The 24,770-nt window shown below is 37.9% G+C and overlaps 1 protein-coding gene across 1 annotated transcript; it reads left to right on the top strand.

Moving 5' to 3' along the window:
* Positions 1-3,263: 3,263 nt before the first annotated feature.
* Positions 3,264-24,386, top strand: LOC145782105 (store-operated calcium entry-associated regulatory factor-like). The gene is made up of 6 exons (XM_082593851.1): positions 3,264-3,386; positions 3,642-3,790; positions 6,804-6,939; positions 10,557-10,871; positions 18,935-19,109; positions 19,445-24,386. Exons 1-6 carry the CDS (start codon positions 3,320-3,322, stop codon positions 19,719-19,721), a joined length of 1,119 nt encoding a protein of 372 aa, XP_082449977.1. The 5' UTR covers positions 3,264-3,319; the 3' UTR covers positions 19,722-24,386.
* The last annotated feature ends 384 nt before the right edge of the window (positions 24,387-24,770 follow it).

The raw sequence follows: 24,770 nt of genomic DNA, 5'->3' as shown, positions 1-24,770 counted from the left end.
CTTGTGAGGCATTGTCGAACATTTTCAGGCATTATCGAACATATTCAGGGGTTGTCGAGCATTTTCAGGGGTTGTCAGGCATTGTAGAGTAGCTACTTTCAGGCATTGTTGGGAATTTCCAGGCATTGTTTAGGATTTCCAGGCATTGTTGATCATCATTAGTGGTTGACGGGTTTGTCAAGCATTGTCGAACATTTTCAGGGGTTGTCTAGCATTGACAATGCCTGGAAATCCTAGATAATGCCTTGAAATTACCGACAATGCCTGACAATCCCTGAAAATGCTCGACAACCCCTGAAAATGTTCGACAATCCCTGAAAATGTTCGACAATGCCTGAAAATGTTCCATAATGACTACCAAACCTGTCAACCACTGATATTGATCGACAATGCCTGGAAATCCTAGACAATGCCTGGAAATTCCCAACAATGCCTGAAAGTAGCTACTCTACAATGCCTGACAACCCCTGAAAATTCTCGACAACCCTTGAAAATGTTTGGCAATGCCTGAAAATGTTCTATAATGCCTAACAACCCTGTCAACCACTGATAATGTTCGACAATGCCTGGAAATCCTAGACAATGCCTGAAAGTAGCTACTCTACAATGCCTGACAACCCCTGAAAATTTCCGACAATGCCTAACAAAAAGGCTGTCAACCATTGATAAGTAAGTAAAGACCTTTTTTGGAGCTGTAGTTCCAGGACAAGCTGAAGTTTTATTCAATTAATCTACTGAGTGTTACCAAAATGAAAGTTACTGCTGGCTACCGAAAGCTGTGCTACAGCATTTGGTAGCCTAGTTATGGTGTGTACCAAACATTAAAATTTTCTTGGTTTGGCGGTTGGATCCGTGATGCTAATGAAGCTGTCTCAGCAGGGGGGAGGATGCCCCCTGCCCTCAAATTTTCTCGGGATGGTGGGCAATAGTGCCCTTTTAAGGTCATGTAAGCTACTGCAAATAGCCAAATTATAGGGCCTATAGCCTACAGTAGGCCCACACAAATTATCCCGTGGACACATTTTATACTTTGCAGCAGATTGTGATGCTATGAATGTGAAATTTACCTTTCGTTTCTTGTTCAAGCTATTGCAATTATTCATCTGTCTCACATTTCGACTTTCATGGCTAATAGCGGGAAAACGAATGAGTTGCCCAGCATTATCGCTATATCTCATCCTAAAACTCTCGTCCTAAAATTGTTCCGGCGCCCCTCTATCTCAGGTTTGTAAACTGCCTACAACAAGCTTTAATGAGTCACTGGAAATAAGCTTAAATGAAAGTTCCAACGATCATGAAACAGAAGTTGCATAACCTACGTGAAGAAAGATTATTGTCATGATTTTTCATAGTAGGCTATTCTGTGAAAACTTGAAATATACGCCAAACAAAATATTCCAAAGGAGCTCAAAAGCCACCACTCGCCAAGCCCAAACCGTACAATAATAGCCTACCATAGATACGCTAGCCAAGCTGGCAACCTTGATTGTTGATTGTGTCCATAAAGTCAGTCGAGCGTGACGATAATTCCACGATTGCTGAGTTGCATATCTATAATGTAAGATATCTATGCTATCATGTAGTCCAGGGGTCGGCAAACTGCGGCCCGCGGACAAACTTTTTGCGGCCCTCGAACGATCTTACTTTTAGTGCATAAACTAAAGTTTCATCATTATCTACGCATGAATTTATTTTATATTATAACAAAAAGCCCTTTAACATGTGTCCCGACATTACTCGGTAACTCCCATGTACGCTACAAAATCTCAAAATTATGGTCTGACGTTACTCAAAATTATGTACCCCACTGTCGAGGAATGATGCAAGCGAAAGCACTCATTGATTATGTCTAAGTACATATGATAAGCACATAACCCTGATAAGTACATATTACTTATCGTTTCCACTAAAACTAACTTTGAATCTCGATTTTGCGATTTGAAAAATCAAAAAAACAGATTCGATTTATTTGCCATTCCATTTTTAATGGATGTCAATACTGTGCCACATGAGATGCAAATGGAAATAATTGAACTTCAATCATCCAACATATTGAAGGCCAATTACGATTCAGTTCCAATTGCCAACTTTTATAAAGAATATGTCCAGAATCCACCTATCCTCATCTGTATGACAATGCAAAACGTGTAATGTGCATGTTTGGAAGAACATATTGCTGTGAGCAGCTTTTTTCAAAAATAAATTACGCAAAGAATAAACTTCGCACTCGCCTGTCAGATCGTCATTTGGACGTATTGCAATTTGCAAATATCATCAGCAAAGTTGCCAGTTGATGTCAACACCTTGGCCATGACACAGAAACAACATCATCCTTCACATTGATAAATGATAAGTAAATAAAAACAATGCATTGCGTTTTAATACGTGTTTGACAATAAATATGAAACTGCAACAACCACGTCTCATTGTGCAACAGACAAAGGAATAGGAGTTGCAGGTGCGCCATGATTTTAAGGATAATGTGGCGATTGTTTATAGGTTGAAATTTATGCGGCCCGCACGTTACCGGAAGTTTGTAGATTTGGCCCATTGGTACAGAAAGTTTGCCGACCCCTGATGTAGTCTGTGACATATTTAGGAGAGTCCCCCCCCCCTTGGTAACTCATGACAAAGACAGGACTCAACCAAACATATAGGGTGAAACTACTTTACCTTTGCTTTACTGTTCACACACTTCAATCCACATCTTTTGTTCAATTCCTCTTTGTCATGAGTTGCCAAGGGGGGGGGGGGGGGGGGAGACTTGTATACCAGCTTCGATATTTATTATATGTATTATCTGTATTTAACCACTTCCCATCGGTATTCGCGTGACGCGATCGTGACGCGGTAAACGGCATTTTTTTTATTTTTTTCTCTCACGTTTCTGCATTTTGCACTATCTTATACAAAAAGTAGTGTCTTGTATTAAAGCGAACATTGTCAGTGATTGACATTTAATTTTTACATCAAAATAAAAGAAAACATTGTAAAATGAATTTTGTAGGTGGGTTTAATAATTTTTTGCACGGGGGGGCCCGATCTAAAAGTGCTCCGGGCCCTCCATCAGACTAAACTCGCCCCTGTGGAAAAATACCTCGGTTTACAACAAAAGAAAATTCGCGTTGCCTCCTCTTACAGCTAAGCAACCACTGGAATACATTCAGGTCGCTCATACAAAACAGCAGCCAATCTGCTGAAACAGTAGCTAATTGTGAAATGTAGCACACTTTTTATGACTAATAATTACAATGCTTTCAGATATAAGCCTAGAAAAACTGTTATAAGTATAGCCTACTATAGTAAAATAAAAAATTAGATGATTTATAAAACTTTTCTGATCGTAGTGATGTGTTCGATCATAGTGGTGGGAGCATGGCAAGTTGGTATGTTTTTGATCGATTTCTCAGCTTCAATTTGAATTTTATAATTTTCAGATTACAAAACTGCATGGTCATGATTTTTTTAGTGATAGTTCTTGCCCAGCCTACTTAGTACTTAATGAACTGTTAAACAATCTCTGTTTTTGCCTCTATGCAGCAGTTGTATACTTGCTGGATTAGTTGTTGGTATGTAGTGTTTGTAAATTTGTCGTTTTTCATCATTATGTATTATATATAGTCAATAAATTTAAATTACAGACAGCGAAAGGGTTCGTCTTGATCAAGTTAGTGCGCTTACTCTTCATGAAGGAAAACATACCACTGGTAGGCGCAGCAGCAGCGTCCCTCAACTTAAATGTGTTGGTGGATCTGCAGGCTGTTTGGCATTTCAACCAAAAGTTGTTCAGGTAATGTAATGTTGTTATTACGCACAGTGGCGTAGCCATAAAAAAAAATTGGGGGGGCCAAATGTTTGATGAACTGAAGAGAACAACAAAGTGTTTAATTTAAGACATCTGCAGTGGCGTTTCCTGGTGGGTTAAGCAATAAAGCTGATGGGGGGGTTAGAGCGTGCCAAAGGCACGCGTATTTTAGAGGGGTCCGGGGGCATGCTCCCCCGGAAGTTTTTGCAAAATTGCACTTAAATAATGGATTATAGCGCTTTCTGGAAACACTTTCAGGGTAATATTTGTATGAAATTTATAGACAGATAAACAGCTATTTACTTATTAAAGGTAGCTGTTACACACAAACCGGCAAAAACTGCGTTGCGGCTAAAATTAGAGAACGCAAAAAAACTTAGTTACAAAAAAACCCAACAGAGTAAGCGATTCTGAAATTGCTTCCACAGATTAGTTAAAAGAACTCGTAAACTTTGTGCGATTTACAATTTTCAAAATTTATTGGTGTCTTTCTGTGTGTCTAAAACAAGTCCTGGGGGGTGTTAATAGCCAGATGTCTTGATAAACAATATAAATTTATACAAATTATTTTATATTTTCAACAAAGGGTTCAGCTTCGGAATCCAAACTTTGAAAATTTGGGGGGGCCATGGCCTCTTTCGCCCCCCCCCCCCCCGGCTACGCCTATGATTACGTACATTGTAGCCGAATATCTAACCATAAATATTCCACTATATGTATTAAGAAGAGAGAAAATGTGAGCTGACATAATAGATAAAATGTTTTTTTCAGAAAAGAAGTGAAATTGTATAATATATATTTTTGAATGACTTCCTTTTGGTTATTCTCTATTTTTGAACAGAAACTAGCTGCTTGTTTTACTTCTACGTGTCTCTAAGGAAATTATGCATAAACAGTTGCACACCCAATTAGTGTTTTTCTTAGGCTGTTGTTTTGTGAAATTTCATACCGTCTATACTCGAATATAGGTCGTGATTTTCACCTCAAAAAGCAGGAATCGACTTATACAAATATACACCGGACAAGATTTTGACTCCATTTTGGTTTATGACTTTTTACCGCTCGTTTTTGGTTTCATTTAGCACACAGTGTTCAGTTGGGAGAGGCCACATGCTAATTTTCATGTGTAAATGAGCGGAATTTAATCTTATTCGATTCTTATCCAGCTAGTAAAAGTCGACGTTTTTACCCTGTCAGACGTTGAAGCAATGTAGAATCGTCGACTTTTGCTGGCAGGATATGCATCTGATATCAATCCAATCCTTTCTATTGAATCATAAATAAATCATCATCGGCAATTGCCGAAGTCATCAAATAAAGAATTCTGTGAACAAAAAAGTGTCACGCTAATTTTTAACACCTGTTGTTTGCAATTAAACCAGTTGGCAAATCAAACCTTTTTGCATTGATTCAACGCCTGCAGACGCTCAAAAAGCGTGTCCATTGGCGCGACGCGCAATATGACGTCGATATTAATGAAACAGCTGGAAAAGAGCGGCCATGAAAGAAAAATCAAAGTCATTAAATTTAAACAAACTAGGCCAGCAAAATGGTTAACGTTTTTGTCACGGCAACCAGATAAGTTAAATTCTTCTTAATCTATGTGAGAATAAAATCGAAAACTGATAAAAGAAAAGATGTTAAAATGGTGGTGGTCGTAGATATAAATATTGCCGTTCTCAAAACTTAATTATTTTTTTAGAGTATTCGATTTTCGTGTCAAAAATGTCACTATCTTTAAAAACGGTTCAGCAGGTTACTGCGGGAGGCTGTTGTTTACAAGTTACCTATGCATTTGATAACGCAACAATCTGTTCTGTTAAATCATATGACAATTTTTCTTACAGGGAGAATCATTCCATTCGTGAATAGCTGGTTTACTTTTTGTTGTGATAAATAGTGGTTGGCGACTATTCCAGTTCACATTTACTGGTAGCCAACTGTGATGTTGCTGTTTTGTGCTTGTCGTTCATCAGCTGTTACCGTACATGTTATATAGAGTATACTTCACTGTGTCAATGCCAATACTTAGATGAACTACCGAGTGGCAGTGCTGGGAAAAGCTACTCGACATAATATACACGAAAGAATAAAATCTGGCACCGATTTTTAGTGAAAAAATAGAGGTTGACGTATACACGAGGTCGACCTGTACTCGGGTATATACGGTATTTGTGATTTTCTACTACATGTAGCATGTTAAATCAACCGATCCATGTTTGAATTATATACTTGCATATTCGAATTGTGTTTCACTGGTTCCAAGAAGTTTTTAGACGTTTTTTCTCCAAGTTTTTGACCAAGACAAATTGAGTTAGTTCTGATATTGTTCCGTAAGTTTAATGCATTATTGGTTTTTGTTTTTATTTTACGATTGTTTTGCATCCAAAGACTAATGCAATATATATAAATATATATATATAATATATATATTATATATATTATATATAATATATGGTACTTTTTCCCTATTTTAACGACTGCTGAGCATGGCTCATCTTTTGCTGTTGTTGTTATGGGAACTTGGAAGTATTTTTTTACGTCTAAACCATGGCCACCTAAAGATATGGCCTGATTTGTCACATTTTGCAGAAATTTCCAGGTTTTTCAAACTTTGGGCGAACGTTTTAACAAATTTGTCTAAAAATTAGATTTTTACGCTTTCTTTATTCTTTCCTCCAGATGACACAACAGGTTTTAACATTCTCATATGTTGAAAAACAAAGAAAATTTGATTTCGAAGGTTTTAGTCAGACTGTTAATTTTCAATAACAGTCTGATTTTGCGTTTTTCAACTTACTTTTTCTCATTTGCTACTGCTTCTCCAAGGCAACAAAAAAGTTCTATGTCAGTAGGAAACCGCAAAAAGTAAAAACATCTCAAAAAATGTCGGTCAAGCACTAGCAGTAGCTGTAATCAAAATCTGCAAAATGTGACAAATCAGGCCGCATCTCCAGGTGGCCATGTCTAAACCTAATTGTTTTTAATTGTCCTGCAGTGTCGAAATGTTGGTTCTGATGGGTTTGACGTGCAGTGGGAATGCAAAACTGATATGGATGATTCCTACAGATTTGGCAAAATCCAAGTCTCCTGTGAAGGATACGATCACCCAAATGACCCCTATATTTTGAGAGGTAGTGTCATGTTAGAAAATTTGTATTGAAGTAAAGAAACCAGATGTATTAACACTTTGCTCCTCAAAGGGAGGCCAGATTTGGCCCCCCCCTCATATTTCCTTTGATTATTTGAAGCACAGTAACGCCATGCACTTGGTTTTTCTTGACTTTTCCTAAAATTGCCAGGCGGATCTGATGATATTAAATTTGATGCTAACAGTTGTGTAGTTTTTTTGTAAATTCAAGATTTTGGTGAATTTTTGCTATTTCTAGCTCACTTCCAGCAAAGCGTGAAATGGATTACATTGCGATAACAAGCCATAAGCTCATAATTGCTTCGTGCATCGATATGCGCGAGCAGAGAGAAACATCCTCTTGTTTTCCTTTGTTTGGTTTGACCTCAATAATACAAAGCGTGTTATTTCTCATGCCACAAAAGAAAAGCCAGTGATCACAAAGCTGTTAATTAGAAACAATAATAGCAAACGTTTTTTGCGTTATCAGCTCTACAAAGAAGAATAGCAATCCACGATCAAAATAGTAGGCTATGTAGGCCACAAACTATTCAAAACAGTTGTTTCAAGCAGATAATATTCATTGACGAATAAAAAACGTTACAATAAGAAATCTTCTCTTGGGTAAATGCACGAAAACCTGGTTTCGAAATAAACGTTCTATGGAAATGCTCTCATTGACAAAACTTGCAATTGAGGAAATGTATCACTGCAAATGCTTTTGGGAGAGGCCGAAGAAATGGCGTTTTTGCAAACAGTAATTGTGAGATACACTCAAAATTATGAGATAGGCTCCATTTACACGTAGCAGCTAACTCGATGGCTACATGTCCCTTCCCTGCTTTATGTCGCCTACTTGTTGTTATGTCCTGCATTTTTGTTTCACAGCGCACTGTGTGTTGTTCCAAAGAGCGCAAAATAAAGATGATAATGCCTCATCTACATTACTAAATATTTTGTAATGTAGAAGAGGCATAAAGCTAGGCGTCACATCAGACAAACAACAAATCAGCTTTTTTCATCATTGATTCAACATCTGAATACGTTGCGCCAATGTATAAGAGGCCGGCTATTGTGAAGGCCCGCCATTTATAAACGATCCGATTATACCAAAAGTGGGCAAGCTAGTGGATCAAAGAATGAATAAACAATGCTGAGAAAACTAAATCTAAGTGACGAACAATACCGATGTCTTCATTTATCTTTGAAAAATGCTGCCTAAACTTATCAACAAAAAATACAGTAAATAACGGCAAGGATCCCGAAAGCAGAATTTGCTCGACTTTGGCATGAATGTAGTCAGACATCTACACTAATAATTCCACACAAACAATAACGGGCTCTCAACGGCTGTAAGATACATAATAATCAACCTGGTTCTGGGCGGTTTGTGTAACAGCTTAGGCGAAGACACTACTTGAAATGATGCACCACACAAAACATTTTCAATGAAGACTGAGTCTAAAAACCGATGTGGATTGTGCTGCACAATGACTTCAAGTTTAGGACAGAAAAGGCACAAAAATATCACGATAAAAATAAAGACCTTGTGGGAAATTTTCGAGAATCATAACACGATGCAAATACCATAAACGCGTAGTTTGCATGCTGCTCTAAGCTGGCCGGCAACCACAAAGGTAGACAATACAGGCAGTTTATAATTCGAACAGCGCAATAAACATTATAAATACGTAAACCGACAATTTTCTTTTACAGACGTTCTACGTCTAATGGTAAATTCTCCCCCAACAATTTTTTGTGAAGCGCTTGCAAACCACGGTATTGTAAAATAATTCATCATTATTATTTTTACTTCTCGGATATTGTAAAACGTCATCAGCAAAATCACAAAAAAAAATTCATTACTTCAATGTAGTAGGCCTAAGAATTTTTTCTAGAATTGTAGCCACGTTGTTTCAACAAAGAAGCCATTTTTTGGCAATATAAAGTTATAGAAAATAATTTGCAATCCTGCAAATGTTTGGAAAGAATCTAGAAAGTCTTCTCACAATCTGGCACAAAATGATTATGTTTATTGTATCTCTGCAATATTTTTTACGACAAACTTTGAAGCTTCGTTATAATCATTTTTATCTTTGAAGTCAAAAGTTAATTTTTTTTTTGGCTAGAAACATAATCGCTGCCTTGCTGATGTTGTCGCCTTTACGCGTATTTTTTGTGTTTCAAACAATGACGACCCAGTCAGCAATCCAGTCCTTTTACATTGATTCAACATTTGTTAACGTTAAATTTATGTAGCTTTGCTGACTGTGGGTTATTTCACATTTCCTTTGTTTACGCATGTTCCTCAATTCACTGTTGCATTGTTTCGATGCAGGAGGACTAAAAATGTATTTTCAAATTGATTGACGCAATCTTCAATAAAAAGTTTAGCTTCGAACTTATCTTTGTTGATGTAAATGCTGTATTGTTTGTGGATGTAATTTATGAGTTATGTTTATAAACACCGGTAATGACTTATGATGTAGCCTGCATGATATTTGTGATGCGACTTGGCACAAATCCACAATTTCAAAAGCACCTAATTTGAACTTTCAAAAGCACCTAATTTGAACTCAATTGTAGACCTAAAATACACAAACGAAGATGTAAACAGCTATTCAAGCAGGCTAAGCTGTTACTTATGAGAAATTTGGTGCCATAAAACTAGAAGCTAGCCATGAGTTTGGAAATGCATTAGTTTAGGACAAAAATGTAAGACAACAAACGCAGTTTTGTTTTTTTTTCAAATTCGTGTAACAATATTACTCTGATTGTAACTATTTTAGAATCAGTGAATAGCTTACAATAAGATTTGCTCGCAAGTCGTAAGTAAATCTTTATCAATGCAATGATTCGGCACACCGCACACACACTTCGTGCCTTCGATCGAGCTCATTGTTTTTCAGAACTTTGCATGAAATCGGATTAGCATGGTAATTAAATAGCGGCAAGATAAATCAAAATTGTCGTTTTTGGGTACCTTTGCAAAAATTGAAATATGAAGCTTAACATATAAAATTTTAAAATAATGACTTTTCAAACTTATAGACAAATGATTTTTTTTCACACCAGGGCAACTTCTGTTGAAATAGCACCAGCGGATAACACGTAACAGCTGATTGAATTTGATCCAAAAACGGCCCCCCCTTGAGCAGTTAACTTCCAAAATAACGTTGAAAAGCAAAGGGTTAAAAGGCAAAAAACCAGATGTCAAAAAACCAGATGTATTAAAAGGCGTTTATAGGCCTAAAACAACTTCCAAGGTGGTTTGGTCATCTGCCACCTGGGTACAGGGCACTTGTTGTGAAAACAAAATTTACTTCACCCTAAATTGAGTAAGCTATTACTTTTTGTAAAAACCAAAGCAGTATAATGTTTCCCTCTCAAATATTTTAAAGCAATGTTTTTTACCACATATGACTTCAGGTTGGAAACACTGACATGGCACTATGCTAATTCAGGCCTGCAAAATATGTGGTTGCGCATATTAGGCAGAGACTCGTCATATATTAGGCTTTGGTATCAGATGTACTCAGTATAATAGAACCTAATTCAGCAAAGTTTCATTGTGTGAGGTGATTTGTCTTAATCTTTTGTAAATTTGTATTGTCTTTACAGGATCATGTGGTCTCGAGTACACGATAGATTACACAGAAGCGGGAAAAAGCCGGAACAGTTACTGGTCGAACTCGGATTCCCACTATGCTTCCAAGCGTTCATCTGGTGGAGGATCTTGGTTCATCTTTATCGTGTTAGTGTCTGCGATAGGATTTATGATTTACAAGATGGGACGAGGTAATCAACAAGGGAACAATCAACACCGGCCGCCGCCTCCAGAAGATCACCATTTCAGAGGGCCTGGAAACAACCGGGGAAACAGTGGCTCACCACCACCATATGGATTTAAACCTGAGTCTTCAACATCGAGTTCCGGTAAATTTTAAGATGATCTGAGTTAGCCTACTACCCAGACAACAAATCAGTCATTTTAAAAATCGACTGATTTGCTGTCTGTGTACATTAGAATCGTAAGCCACATGTTTGTAAGCAACAAGGCCCTTATAAGCTTTTGAGATAAACTGATGGTCCAAAAATAAATTCAAGTCATCTAGAATAGATTTATTAAGTGTCAAAAACCACGCTTAAACGTACAAAGTTGCAATTTAATATATAAATGTTTTCAATTGTATATCTGCTGTCCATTTTGAAAACACATAGATGAAAGAAAGTTGGCATTGCAAATATGTTTTAACTTGTTGCTGTTAAAGGGGTACTAAAGGAAAAACCTAACTTGGCGATTTTCCACGTTCTTTGTGTTTAACTTGCTACCATAAAACAATTTTCAATAAAATTTTGCCCCATTGCAGTCTGATCAGCATTCCACGCGTACTTTTGTCAGAGCTTTCAAAACCAGAATGGGCCTGAGCAGCGAAGCGTGCGACTGTACACGGGCGTGCTACTATTCGGTGAGTCCGATTCGGTGAGTTCGATTCGGTGAGTTCCTAACCCCTAACCCTTTAACGGCAATGATAATTAGGTTACGGTACCCGATAATTAAAAAAAAAATTTGAAAAAATCCCCCGTTAAGGGATCGGACTCATCAAATCGGACTCACCGAAACGGGTTATTCCGACTGTGCACAGTGTACAGTCTACGTAATAAAAGACGAGCAATCAGCTAATCACGCAACAGTTGTTACTGCCGGCGATTTAACTGTAGGCTATGTATGTATGTACACATAGGCGTCGATTTTTTCTTAGAAGAGAGGAATTCTGGGTGGGCAAGAGTTTTCAAACAAATTTCATTGAATGTGTTTTGTATATGTTTGCAAATTCGCAATGGTTCAGTCTTCGAAATGAGCATATTTTTACTTCGGCAAAAACGTTGCCGAGGCCAAACGGAAAAATTTGAAATTGCCTCGGCAATTACTGTGAATATTTATTAGGAAAAGATTGTACTAAAACAAGAAGCGAAAAATATACTAGAGTAGTCTATTACGAACGCATTGTTTGATTTGTTGTGATGTAATAATACCAAAAGTAGTGATAAAGCGAGCAACGCGATACGCACGCTGTTACGGTAATTCACGTTAAAAAACTCACCGGGAGGGGAAAGTAAGTTAATTTTGGGTTGATTCAACGTTCGAGTCAGCACAAATTGATTTAATTTTTCCGGCGGGTTATATTGCGTAACAACAATGCCCAATAAGAAATTTACGTTTGTTTTACATTAATTCGACATCTAGCGATGTTGAATTATCATAAAATAACGTGAATTACTCAACCAGGTACAGGTAACATATTAATAGCTCCCTGCGAGAAGATCGCCTCGATTTACGTAAGCTTATAAGCCAACATAATTTCGGCACAATTGGGACACTGCGAGCAACACAAAGTCTGTTTGATGAACTAGTCAGAATCGGTATCATCAGATGCTGTATCAGCTGGACGAGATAACGGAAAGCGAGGCGTAACAAGAAGTAGATGCTTACAATAATTTGACGTCTACTGGAGTTAAATCAATGCAAATAGCAGGCCTTGAAACACCTTTTTTTTCCGGCGGCCAAACGTGTCCGACTGAAGCAAGCTGTTCGGCGGCCAATCACAAGCACATGGCGGCCATCGGAACTTCGACACACATTTTTACTTCGGCAGAAGCGAAAAGTATACTAGAGTAGTCTATCACGACCGCACTGTTTGATTTGTTGTGATGTAATAATACCAAAAGTAGCGATAAAGCGAGCTACAAGATACGCACGTGGCACGCTGTTGCAGGAATTCACGTTAAATAACTCACGGGGAAAAGTAAGTTAATTTTGGGTTGATTCAACGTTCGAGTCAGCACAAATCGATTTAATTTTTCCGCTCGGTTATATTGCGTAACAACAATGCCCAATAAGAAAGTTACGTTTGTTTTACATTAATTCGACATCTAGCAACGTTGAATTATCATAAAATAACGTGAATTGCTCAACCAGATTCAGGTAACAAATTAATAGCTCCCTGCGAGAAGATTGCCTCGATTTACGTATATACACTAACATAATTTCTGCACAATTGGGATACTGCGAACAACACAAAGTCTGTTTGATAAAGAACTAGCTATCGGAATCATCAGATGCTGTATCGGAGCACGAGGTTGTCGCGTCATCACTGGAATCAGACACATCAAGAGGCTCATAGCTTGGCTGTAAATCTATATCGTCTTTGCCGTTCGCAATGAAGCGTCCACGTTTTGCGGCTTTCGGGCTTTGATACCACTCCACAGGCTTCTTTTTTTTCATAAAGATCCATCAGGGTGTTGACTAGGGAATAAATCTATGCTGTGCCATAACGACTGGGAAGAATGTTTAACCCTAACATTACAAGCGCTCGTGTGGCCTCGGCATTTTCATTGCCGACGCTAATGCGCCATTTGCCGACGCTAATTTTGAAGACTGAATTTATCGCATTAATAAAGTGTATTGTGGTGTCACTTGCATCCAGCTTATCGTCAGACATCAGCTGCTTGATCACTCAATAATGCAGGGGCGTATCCTCAATGGAAGCAAGGGAAGCATTGCTTCCCCTGTCAAAATTGAAAAAAGAGAAGCTGATATTTTTCAGTAAAACGATTTCGTAATTTCTTTACCTAAATGCGATTTAGAACGGTTTTTAACTCATGCCCCCCGTATGATTTTGAACTCGGTTTTAATTTTCAAAAAGTTGGAAGCCAACGGAAGCGAAGATTCGTATTGCATCCGTTGCTCTCGTTTTTGCAATAAGAAGAAACAAGTTTGAAAGAAAGGAAAAAAGCAGCGCAAAGTTTTCGCAATTTACGTTTCTTTTAACTAATCGCTGGAAGCGATTTAAAAATTGCTTCCAGTCGCGGGGTTGCCAGATTAGCCAAATTCCGCGAATTAGTTTTTTTTTAAATAACTTTTCAAAATGCATAATAATCAATATTTCTCTAATATTGTAACCTTACCAGATGAAACCATATTCAACATTGTTCAATACATGTTCTATACTTATTTAATACTCGTAATGTGGCGGATCAAAACTCATCCGCTACTTTTATAGGCTAACTTGCTATTTTTTGGGCTACTTTCAGAATTATTTTTGCTACAATTTATTAAAATTCACTACAAGTTATAAAATATATATGTAAATTTTATTATTTTTGATAGAAACAGGTGAATATATTCATTTGGCCTTTTTTGTCTAATATTTTCCTTGTTTTGGCCTTTTCTTGTATTATTTTGGCTTTAAGACTTTTTCATAGTCTGGCAACTCTGCTCTTTTGGATGTTGTGCCAGTGAGCTATGTAATGAGAAAATCTAGGGCACTGTTATGGTTATAATATCGGCCTTGTAAGATTGATTGATTGAATCTTTATCCTCGGACTGGGAAAGCTTCTTGCAGAGCTTAATCCTGGCAGTTTCGCATACTTGTAGAGGCTTTGAATCACTGACGCAGGCCCGGTCACCGAGATTGACAGAGTGAAGTTTCCGATTGTTGAAGTCTTGTTGCCGGGGAGCCAATTGTTGGCTTTACACTGTTATCCTGGCTGGATAGACTTTGGAATAAGACAGGATATGTGAGGTCTAAGCTAGACTTGACTTTGTAGCTGAGTTTTTGGTGTTCTCTAATTATAGTCGCATTTTTGCCCTTTGCCCGTTCGTGTGTAAGAGCTACCTTTAATAAGTTAATAGCTGTTTATCTGCTAATAAATTTCATACAAAAATTACCCTAAAAGTGTTTCCAGAAAGCAGTATAATTCATTATTTGAGTGTAATTTTGCAAAAATTTTCCGGGGGAGCATGCCCCCGGACCCCCTAGAAAACACGTGCCTTCGGCACGCTCTATTCCCCCACGAGTTTCATTGCTTCCCTTGCTCAACCAACCAGGATACGCCACTGGATTGTTAACAATTCAAGCATATACAGTAGGGTGTTTCATTTTTTCACCACTTTTGAAATTCAAAATGCCTGGGGTCCCATCTGGTGGTATTTGGGGTAAAAAGTTTACACCCCAAATTTTTTTCAATTATAACGTCATATTGAGGTGGTCCACGAGGTTTGAAATTTTTGGGCCTCAAAATCTCGAAATTTGGTTGTATCTCCAGAACCACTCATCATAGACCGACAAAATAAGTGTCAAAGTGCGCAGAAGGGTCGGTTTCCTATACCTGATGTAGAGAATATTAAGGTCTATCTGCTTTAGAAAAAAAGTTATTTAAAAAAATCTGATTTTCGGTCTATTTTTTCCTGATGAGCAAAGATCAGGTGATCAAGATAAAGTTTTTCTGTATTTTTTCACTCTTGGAAGCTGCTATTTCGTAATAGAAGTCCTTGTTCGTTTTGCAAGAGATGAAACGGTGATAATTGAAGGAACGTTCAACTGGTCAGTTGATGTTAAGGTTCCAGCACTTGGCTTGTCTAGTCTTACTATCTGGTTAAGCAACACCCCATCTTGATTGCTCCAGGACCCTTCTTGGCGCCGTCCACAAAAGAAATAACATGGAGAAGATATATTTCGTTTATGTGGAACATGCATTCAAGGGTATGAATATCATGACCAAATTCATCATTAAAATAATTGACCAGTCGAGTATTGACTCCGGACTTTTTTCCTGTGTTGAGAGCAATCGTATCAGCCATGACTGAATATACTTGAGATAGATGAACTTTGCAAGCCTACTGGATGATAGTGTCAAAAATCAGTTCTGCAGTGACCGACACACTTTTGGGAAATAATTTAACAGCAAGCACACTTTCGTGCTTCATGCGATTATCATCAACAAGTTGACCCAAGAAAACGTATCAATCTGTTTTATCGACAACGCGCCCAAAATAACATAACTGCATGGCAGAAGCTGAGTTGAGAAGGTTCTCACTTTTGATCAGAGACTTTTCTCTTGTTTTTTTGTTATTGGGATTGGCGGTATACTGTCGAAGGTGATGCAGCTATTTGATCTTTTCCAAGAACCGACCTCATAAGATCTGACTGCTGGCGTACCGAAGTCATCCTACGATCAGCAGGTACACAACTTCTATCATTTATTGAAAAAGAATGTACTTTCTTGTACATTTTCACCTAACAGCTGGTTTCAGAGGCTCGTATTCCTTATCATCTTCCCAATTCATAGCCCCATCAGATTCGCTTTCGTTGCGGTGTAGATATCTAACTGCTTCATTTCTTTTTCTTTGTTTCGAACATAGTAGTGCCGATGCTTAAGCAGATTGTATGCCGGAAGTGCTCGTTTGTCTTCACCGCTTGTTTCCCACCTCCTTTTATGATTTTCCCGTTCCAAAGCCTTTTCTACATGGTTGACATCTATGCCACCGATAAACATTTTTCAATCTTTTCTCTGATGGTTCAAGAAAGCAATTTCTTTCTCCTGGACTCGGTTTTCGAGTTCACAGCTGCAAGAGAGTGTCTTTGGAAAAACAACCGGATTTTCGGAGATCGAACACTTGCATGCACATAATATCGAACAAGTTCTGTTACCATTCTTGATTAACCTCATTACCTCTGCGTTTCATTTCCTTCTTTCTTGCTGTATTGTACTTCTCTATCACGTCTTTTAACTTCGCTTCAATTCTCTGTTTGCTAACCACTGGAAGACCAGCTTTGTTCCATATGCCAACTGCATCTTTCACCAGTTCATCTTTCGAATGGGGTATTTTCTTCAAAAACTTAGGATTAGTTTCGGCTAGTACTTTCTTCCTCAAGTAAAAATAGTGACTGACTATGTCTGAATTAAGGAGAAGCACATTTCTCTCCAATTCCTTGGAGTTTTGCATCTACTTACTAATACTTGACCTCTTGCCATAATGACACAGATAGATAAAAATCTAAAGCAGGTGAACAGCATACCTCTTCCTCAACGGTTAGGCCTACATTATAATAGTAATACATTACCGTTTCATCTTTTACAAAACGAACAAGGACTTTTATTACGCAATAGCAGCTTCCAAGAGTGAAAAAATACAGAAAAACTTTATCTTGATCACCTGATCTTTGTTCATCAGGAGAAAATAGACCGAAAATCAGATTTTTTTAAATAACTTTTTTTCTGAAGCAGATAGACCTTAATATTCTCTACATCAGGTATAGGAAACCGACCCTTCTGCGCACTTTGACACTAATTTTGTCGATCTATGATGAGTGGTTCTGGAGATACAACCAAATTCCGAGGTTTTGAGGCCCAAAAATTTTAAACCTTGTGGACCACCTCAATATGACGTCATAATTGAAAAAAATTTGGGGTGTAAACTTTTTACCCAAAATACCACCAGATGGGACCCCAGGCATTTTGAATTTCAAAAGTGGTGAAAAAATGAAACACCCTAATATACAGGGTGTATTGTGATTTATCGAGTGCTTTAACTCTTTTCACGTCCTTTGTGATTATAAGTGGCAAAGTACTACTACTTCATTTACAAGGCCGCTTGTGTAAAATTTTCTCGGAACTTCATGGCGGACAAAATGTCGGTTTTTGTAGGTTAATCGCGGCGATGGCCGCCTTCAGTTTCGAGGCCTGAATTATAGGGTGATATTTTTATAAAAGATTCTCCCAGCTGGGCACGTGTCTAAGCGCCGGCGAAGTAGGAAGTAACCCAAATAAAACATCCAGCAATAGTAAGATTGAATCAACATTCTAGTCTGGTGTAGTCTAAGAAAATTAGTTTTTTCTTGTAATCTTGTTGTCCTTACAATCACCTCGGCAATTGCCGACGCTAATTTCGAAAAGTGTGGTTAGTCTTTCTCACAAAGACTGCGTTTAGCGTCGCTGCAGCAATTAAGCTTTAATAGGTTGGATGTTTTCTTTCTTGCATCTTGCGATCTTATGAGCGCTGCTAAACTAAACAAACTTCTTTTATGTTTTCCTTTGCGACCTAAAAAGCGCGTGACTCGTGACCTGTTATCTTTAAAGTGGCGCCTTCGGATTTGCCGCATTTGTAAAAGCGATTGTTTTTAGTAGGTCTTTAGTTTGTATCGGTTATTTTATTGTCATGTTCATTATGATGTCATATTCACATTCCCTTACGCTGACCGGGAACTGAAGTTTGATTGTGACGTAACGAAAGTGAGACCATTCGGAGAAAAGATCAAATTGCCGACGCAAATTTGGAGTAAAGATTAAACGTGGCTTTCTCTCACCAGGAATTGCCAGCTGTGGCAGTTGCCGTAGCAACAACAATGCAGTGCGTACCTCCGTTTTTCCACGCAGCGTTGTTACGGAATTGCTTTGTTCTGTCGGATACCTAGCGAGAGACATAGCGTAAAACAAGAAGTTGCGCTGCAGTTGGTTGGATAGTCCAGCGTTTAAGAAAAACGGAAATAATTGTAACGAACACTTCATAAGTGGCATGAAAACAGGGTGGGCGAAACATATTTTGCCCACCCTCGTTTCACGGCAGGGTGGGCGTCGCCCACCCTGCCCACCCTATTTCGACGCCTATGCATGTACATCAAAACATCAGATTTCAACGTCACAACATCAGACAGTTTGCTCAAAACCTCAGATCTGATGTTAAAACAACAGATGTTGTAACGTGGCTTTTGTTATTGCTGTCTTTTGTGACGTATTCTCGAGCTGTGTTTGCACTTTTTGGTCATTTTGAAAAAAATGAAAATAAATGAAACATTGGACTTTGGGCCTTGCCAGTGCCATTGAAAACAAATTTTTTTTGAAATGTATTCTTGAATGTTCAGTTTACGCATTTTAATGCTCAATTCCCGTTTGAAAATTTCATTTAGTATGCCTTTAAAAGGGTAAGTTTTGACCATCACAAGGAATATGATTGACAGACGAGATTATTATAAAGCTTCCATGGGAACTTTCTACTGGTAGTAAATTTAGGACAAACTTTTTTTTTGCGCGACTTTCTTAAGAATGTTTTATATCTGCTTTTATAGGGTGTAGTGATTCATGGGCTGTTGTGTACTTGTGTTTGTTGTGCAACAGTAGTTTTAATCAAAATTATATCACGCTTTTCAATTATCCAGGTGTACCTCCTCCTTCGTATAATGATGCTACATCACATCATGCCGGACATTCCTCACAGTCTCATGGATATGGGTCTCAGACAGAAACAGGAACAAATCAAAATACTCAAAGTGGCCCTGGGTTTTGGTCCGGGATGGGATTAGGGGGCTTGACCGGGTACCTGTTTGGCAGAAGGTATGATTACTTAGAAGTTTTCAACGAACCGTAATAGTTTTTGCTGGAATTACTTAGTTCTATGTTTCAATTATTTATATCAAATCACGGCCAGCATTCGTATTGATGGAAAACAAATTGTAGCATTGTTCTCTAAATGTTCGGTCTTTTTGGCCAGTATTATCTCACGTTCGTTGCCTTGTTTGAAACACTGCGAAAAACTTGGATAGAAAAAATAAACTTACGCTGAAAGCAGACAAGTTGCCAACTTCTGTCATATGCATGGTTGTTACCATGATACGTTTCATGATCACGAAATCACTAGGCCTAATCATGATTGTGTGATATTGTAACAGGAACAATCACGGACGTTGGAACCAAGGTTATGGATCAGGATACGGATCTGGCTATGGATCAGGATACGGATCTGGCTACGGATCAGGATACGGATCTGGCTATGGATCAGGATGGGGGTCGGGATATGGTTCAAGATGGGGATCAGGAAGTGGTTCAGGTTGGGGGTCCTCCTGGGGAGGATCATCTGCAAGACACAGAAGCGGAGGGAGCTCTTCAAGACCCTCCTCTTTATCCACCCGAACTGCATCCGGATTTGGAGGAACAACTCGACGATGAATATGTTTTGATTCCAGCCCTTAAACTTTTAAATCTTTGGATGTCAAGTCTCTGCATACAAAACAATCTTGTTATGAAGATCTACCTGTGGTATCATAATATATAGTGTTGCCATATGCATTGTTTCCAGAGCTTTACAAAGTAGACGGTTAGTGTCTAGTACATCATCACTCCGGATCTCTCATTTGCTGAGTCAAGGTGTTAAACCTACGCTTACCGATTCTGAGGCGGACACTACTCAGTGCTCACCGAGCTGACTAATATATGCGTGACAGGGTATTGTTCATGTGTTGACTGTTGAACGGCTAAAAGTGCGTGCTTTGCCTACGAGGTTAGTGTAAAGATGTTTCCAACTATGCTTGCATTGATAAAAATAAAGTGTGACGTCATAGATTCACACAAAATACCTATTTGTTGTATCTATCACATCCTTCATTTGACAATTTTATCTTGTTCTGAGATTTTGCACCATTTTGTTAACTCCGTCGCTAATGCGGAGGATGTTTCATTGAATTGTTTTAATTTCTATATTCCCAATTGAATATGTGAATTCAAGAAAGGCCTAGTTCCAACAAAGATGTTTTTGTGATGAATGCTTTTAATTATTTCGGTCATTTGTTTTTGTGGTGGAAGTTCGATAATGATGGTATGCTTAGATATACCGGTAAGAAGTGTTGTACCTGAAAATTTCACTCCGTGAGGATTCTATGGAAACAACGAAGTTGAAGCTTCATTGCTGGGATTTTGGGTCCTTTTTAAAATCAATGGAAATATTGAAATATAATTTATGTTTATTATTTTTCATTGTAGGCTTGAAAAAATTGGCCGTTTTCTCAGGTATCACAATTTTGGTAAAGAGGTGACTTTCTTCAACCATAAACAGATGAAACCAAGCAACCACACGGCATTTAACATAATATATTAAACTGAACATAAACTATAAACTACGAACGTTTTCGGCCATACACATGTTAGCCCTTTTCAAGTAACGAAAAAATAACTGATTTTACATTTACATTGAAATAAATAACTGATCCACACAATAAATTGAAAACGAAATGCATAAGCTTTGCCGTTTCATTCTTAACATGTGTAATGTGTATGGCCGAAAACGTTCGTAGTTTATAGTTTATGTTCAGTTTAATATATTATGTTAAATGCCGTGTGGTTGCTTGGTTTCATCTATTTCTCAGGTATCATTCAGAAGACACTGAAAAGAATCGGAATAGCACAAAAAGTGAAATTTGAAAAAATTGAGTTGGGCTCTTTTTGAATTCACGTACCGGTATTTAATTGTTTGTCGTTGTATTGTCTTTCAACACAAAACCATTAGTAGCTTTCCTCCTCTGACGGCTTTAGTTATTTGTTATCATCAAATCATTCAAATTCGGTTTCCCCCCACTAGCGAGAGTAGCCGACTCTTTCCTTGCACCGTTCATCTTCGTGTTTATTGTGATCTTTCCAAAAAGGAGCAGTGCAGTCACTAATCATGATGATGGTTTTGTATTACGATGTTGATAAATCTGTCTTTCTTAACCAACCTTTAAAACATCGTTTGTTTACATTAATTCGACGAATGTATACGTTAAATCAATGTAAAATTGGACTTTGGTATCTGGTAATCATATTAATTGATTCGATAAACACAACTTATCCAGCTAGCAAAAGCTGTTCTCTTTTTTTTTGATTCAACATCTCCAGATGACCAATCAATGAAACCAAATTTGTTTTCTGTCAAGAGATTGCGCATGTTGACAAGAGCTATACATAGCGTTGTCCAGTTATAGATTATTTTTGTTTCCTTTCACATACCTTCAAAGTGTATATATAGTAGGGTGTTTCATTTTTTCACCATTTTTTTAAATTCAAAATGCCTGGGGTCGCATCTGGTGGTATTTGGGGAAAAAGTTTACTCTCCAAATATTTTTCAATTATGACGTCATATTGAGGTTGTCCACGAGGTTTGAAATTTTTGGGCCTCAAAATCTCGAAATTTGGCCGTATCTCCGGAACCGCTCATCATAGATCGACAAAGTTAGTATCAAAATGCGCAGAAGGGTCGGTTTCCTATACCTGATGTAGAGAATATTAAGGTCTATCTGCTTCAGAAAAAAGTTATTTCAAAAAATCTTATTTTCGGGTCTATTTTCTCCTGATGAACAGAGGCCAGGTGATCAAGATGAAAGTTTTTTTGTATTTTTCTACTCTTGGAAGCTGTTATTGCGTAATAATAGTTGGTGTTAAGGTTTCAGGACTGGGCTTGTCTAGTCTTGTTATCTGGTTAAGCAAAGCCCCATCTTGCATTGCTCCGGGACTCTTCTTGGCGCCGTCCACAAAAGAAATGACATGGGAAAGATATATTTCGTTTATGTGAAACATGCATTAAAGGGTATGAATATCATGACCAACTTCATCATTAAAATAATTGACCAGTCGAGTATTGACTCCGGACTTTTTTCCTGTGTTGAGAGCAGTCGTATCAGCCATGACTGAATATACTTGGGATAGGTGAACTCTGCAAGCCTCCTGGATGATGGTGCCAAAAATCAGTTCTGCAGTGACCGACACACTTTTGGGAAAAGATTTAACAGCAAGCACACTTTCGTGCTTCATGCCATTATCATCAACAAATTGGCCCAAGAAAACGTATCGATCTATTTTATCGACAACATAACTGCATGGCAGAAGCTGAGTTGAGAAGGTTCTCACTTTCCATCAGAGATTTTTCTCTCGTTTTTTGTCGTTATACTGTCGAAGGTGATGCAGCATTGCAGCCACTTGATCTTTTCCAAGAACCGACCTCATAAGATCTGACTGCTGGCGTACCGAAGTCATCCTACGATTAGCAAGTACACAACTTCTATCATTTATTGAAAAAGAATGTAGGCTACCTTCTTGTACACTTTTCATCAACAGCTGGTTTCAGAGGCTCGTATTCCTTATCATCTTCCCAATTCATGTCACCATCAGAGTCGCTTTCGCTACTGTGTAGACATCTAACTACTTCATTTCTAACATAGTGGTGCCGATGCTTTGGCATATTGTATGCCAGAAGTGCTAGGTTTCTCTGTTTGCTAAGCACTGGAAGACCAGCTTTGTTCCATATGCCAACTACATCTTTCAGCAGTTCATCTTTCAAATCTTTGAAATGGGGTATTTTCTTCAAAAACTTAGGATTAGCTTCGACTACTTTCTTCCTCAAGTAAAAATAGTGACTGACTATATCTGAATTAAGGGGAAGCACATTTCTCCAATTCCTTGAAGTTTTGCATCGACTTACTAATACCTGACCTTAAGGCCATAATGACACTTAATCTAAAGCAGGTGAGCAGCATACCTCTTCCTCAACGGTTACATTAACTTATAATAGTAATAACTTCAAATTACCATTTCATCTCTTGCAAAACGAACACGGACTATTATTACGCAATAGCAGCTTCTAAGATGGAAAAATTTAGAAAAACGTCTTATCTTGATCACCTGATCTCTGTTTATCAGGAGAAAATAGACCCGAAAATAAGATTTTTTGAAATAACTTTTTTTCTGAAGCACACAGACCTTAATATTCTCTACATCAGGTATAGGAAACCGACCCTTTTGCGCATTTTGACACTAATTTTGTCGATCTATGATGAGTGGTTCCGGAGATACGGCCAAATTTCGAGATTTTGAGGCCCAAAAATTTCAAACCTCGTGGACCACCTCAATATGACGTCATAATTGAAAAATATTTGGGGTGTAAACTTTTTTCCCCAAATACCACCAGATGAGACCCCAGGCATTTTGAATTTCAAAAATGGTGAAAAAATGAAACACCCTAATATATAGGTTTTTTTTCTATCTTTCCTTGTACTGTACAAACTGTACATGCTTTTCAGTGTATGCAATAAATTTGATATTGATGGTCATCATTTTTGCAGATTGGCTAAAAATTATTTGACTGATTTGTGGACTGAGCATAAAATTTACATTAAATACATACAATGCAATGATTTAAGGCATTGCCTGTTGTGTTTTATTTCTCTGTGTTTGATGAAGAAAGTACTTCAGTGTAAGTTGCGTATGTAATGGACTAGTGCAGTGGTTCCCAACCTTTTTGTTGTCACGGACCCCTTTAGACAAATTATTAATTCTGCGGACCCCTACCTAAACTTTGCCTGAAACTCAATTAACGTACTATTGACTATTGTAATAATTATGCTACTCAACTACTGTACTGTGTCATATTGCATTGCCGCTATGACTCCTGCGGCAAATATCACGTTAAACAGTTGCTCAAATAAGAAAATGAATGAATTGTTCAAGAAATGTCAGCAGTATTTGAATATTAAGGTGACCCATAGTGCCAAGCCGAAACTTTTTCAACGAAAGCGAATTTAATGAGAGGACTGTTGTTGCCTTTTCTGAACTAAACGACTGAACTGTGTGACGTGTTATTGCTTTAAGTTGCATTGTAATTTACGTTATTGCTGATTGCTTCGTTGCTGATTGCTTTGTTACGTTGCCTTAAGTTCCTTTGTCGTTTTTACTGGTGTTTATTTTCAGTCTCAATATTTGCAGTTTATGTCGTCAGAACAACCTAGTTGCATTTTAGCGTAATAAACTTCTTAATAGAGGAATTGTAGATGGTTTCACTACATTTTATTACGCTAATAAAGTATGGATCTAAAAGACTTGCGCCCTAGACTCTTAGCTGCGGACCCGCAAAGTAAAGACGCCAAACGACAATGGGTGCATTGGTACAAGTCTTTTACAATTTATCTAGAAAAGCTCGGAGAAGTTTCAGCTGAAGACAAGTTGAATTTGCTTATAAATCATATAGACGCTTCAATATATGAACTGGTGTGTGAGACAACAAATTATGATGAAGCTATCGAACAACTGAAGCGCCTTTTTGAAAAGGTTTCTAACCCCATGTTTTCTCGATTTGTTTTAAAAACTAGGAAGCAGAAGCCAGATGAATCACTAGACGAGTACATGCAGACCTTAAAGCGATTGAGCCTCTCCTGTGACTTTCGGGCCGTATCGGCAGTTGCGCATAAAGAGGAA

The sequence above is a fragment of the Aplidium turbinatum genome, chromosome 13, assembly GCF_918807975.1.
Source record: "Aplidium turbinatum chromosome 13, kaAplTurb1.1, whole genome shotgun sequence".
Classification (NCBI taxonomy): Eukaryota; Metazoa; Chordata; class Ascidiacea; order Aplousobranchia; family Polyclinidae; genus Aplidium; species Aplidium turbinatum.
This window is presented reverse-complemented; position numbering and strand designations above follow the sequence as displayed.

Excerpts from the sequence above, each read along its gene's own strand:
- LOC145782105 (XM_082593851.1), top strand. The coding sequence starts at position 3,320 with ATGATTTATAAAACTTTTCTGATCGTAGTGATGTGTTCGATCATAGTG. Across the intron at positions 3,791-6,803 it reads TTCAACCAAAAGTTGTTCAG|TGTCGAAATGTTGGTTCTGA; the intron begins GTAATGTAATGT and ends ATTGTCCTGCAG. Across the intron at positions 6,940-10,556 it reads TGACCCCTATATTTTGAGAG|GATCATGTGGTCTCGAGTAC; the intron begins GTAGTGTCATGT and ends TTGTCTTTACAG.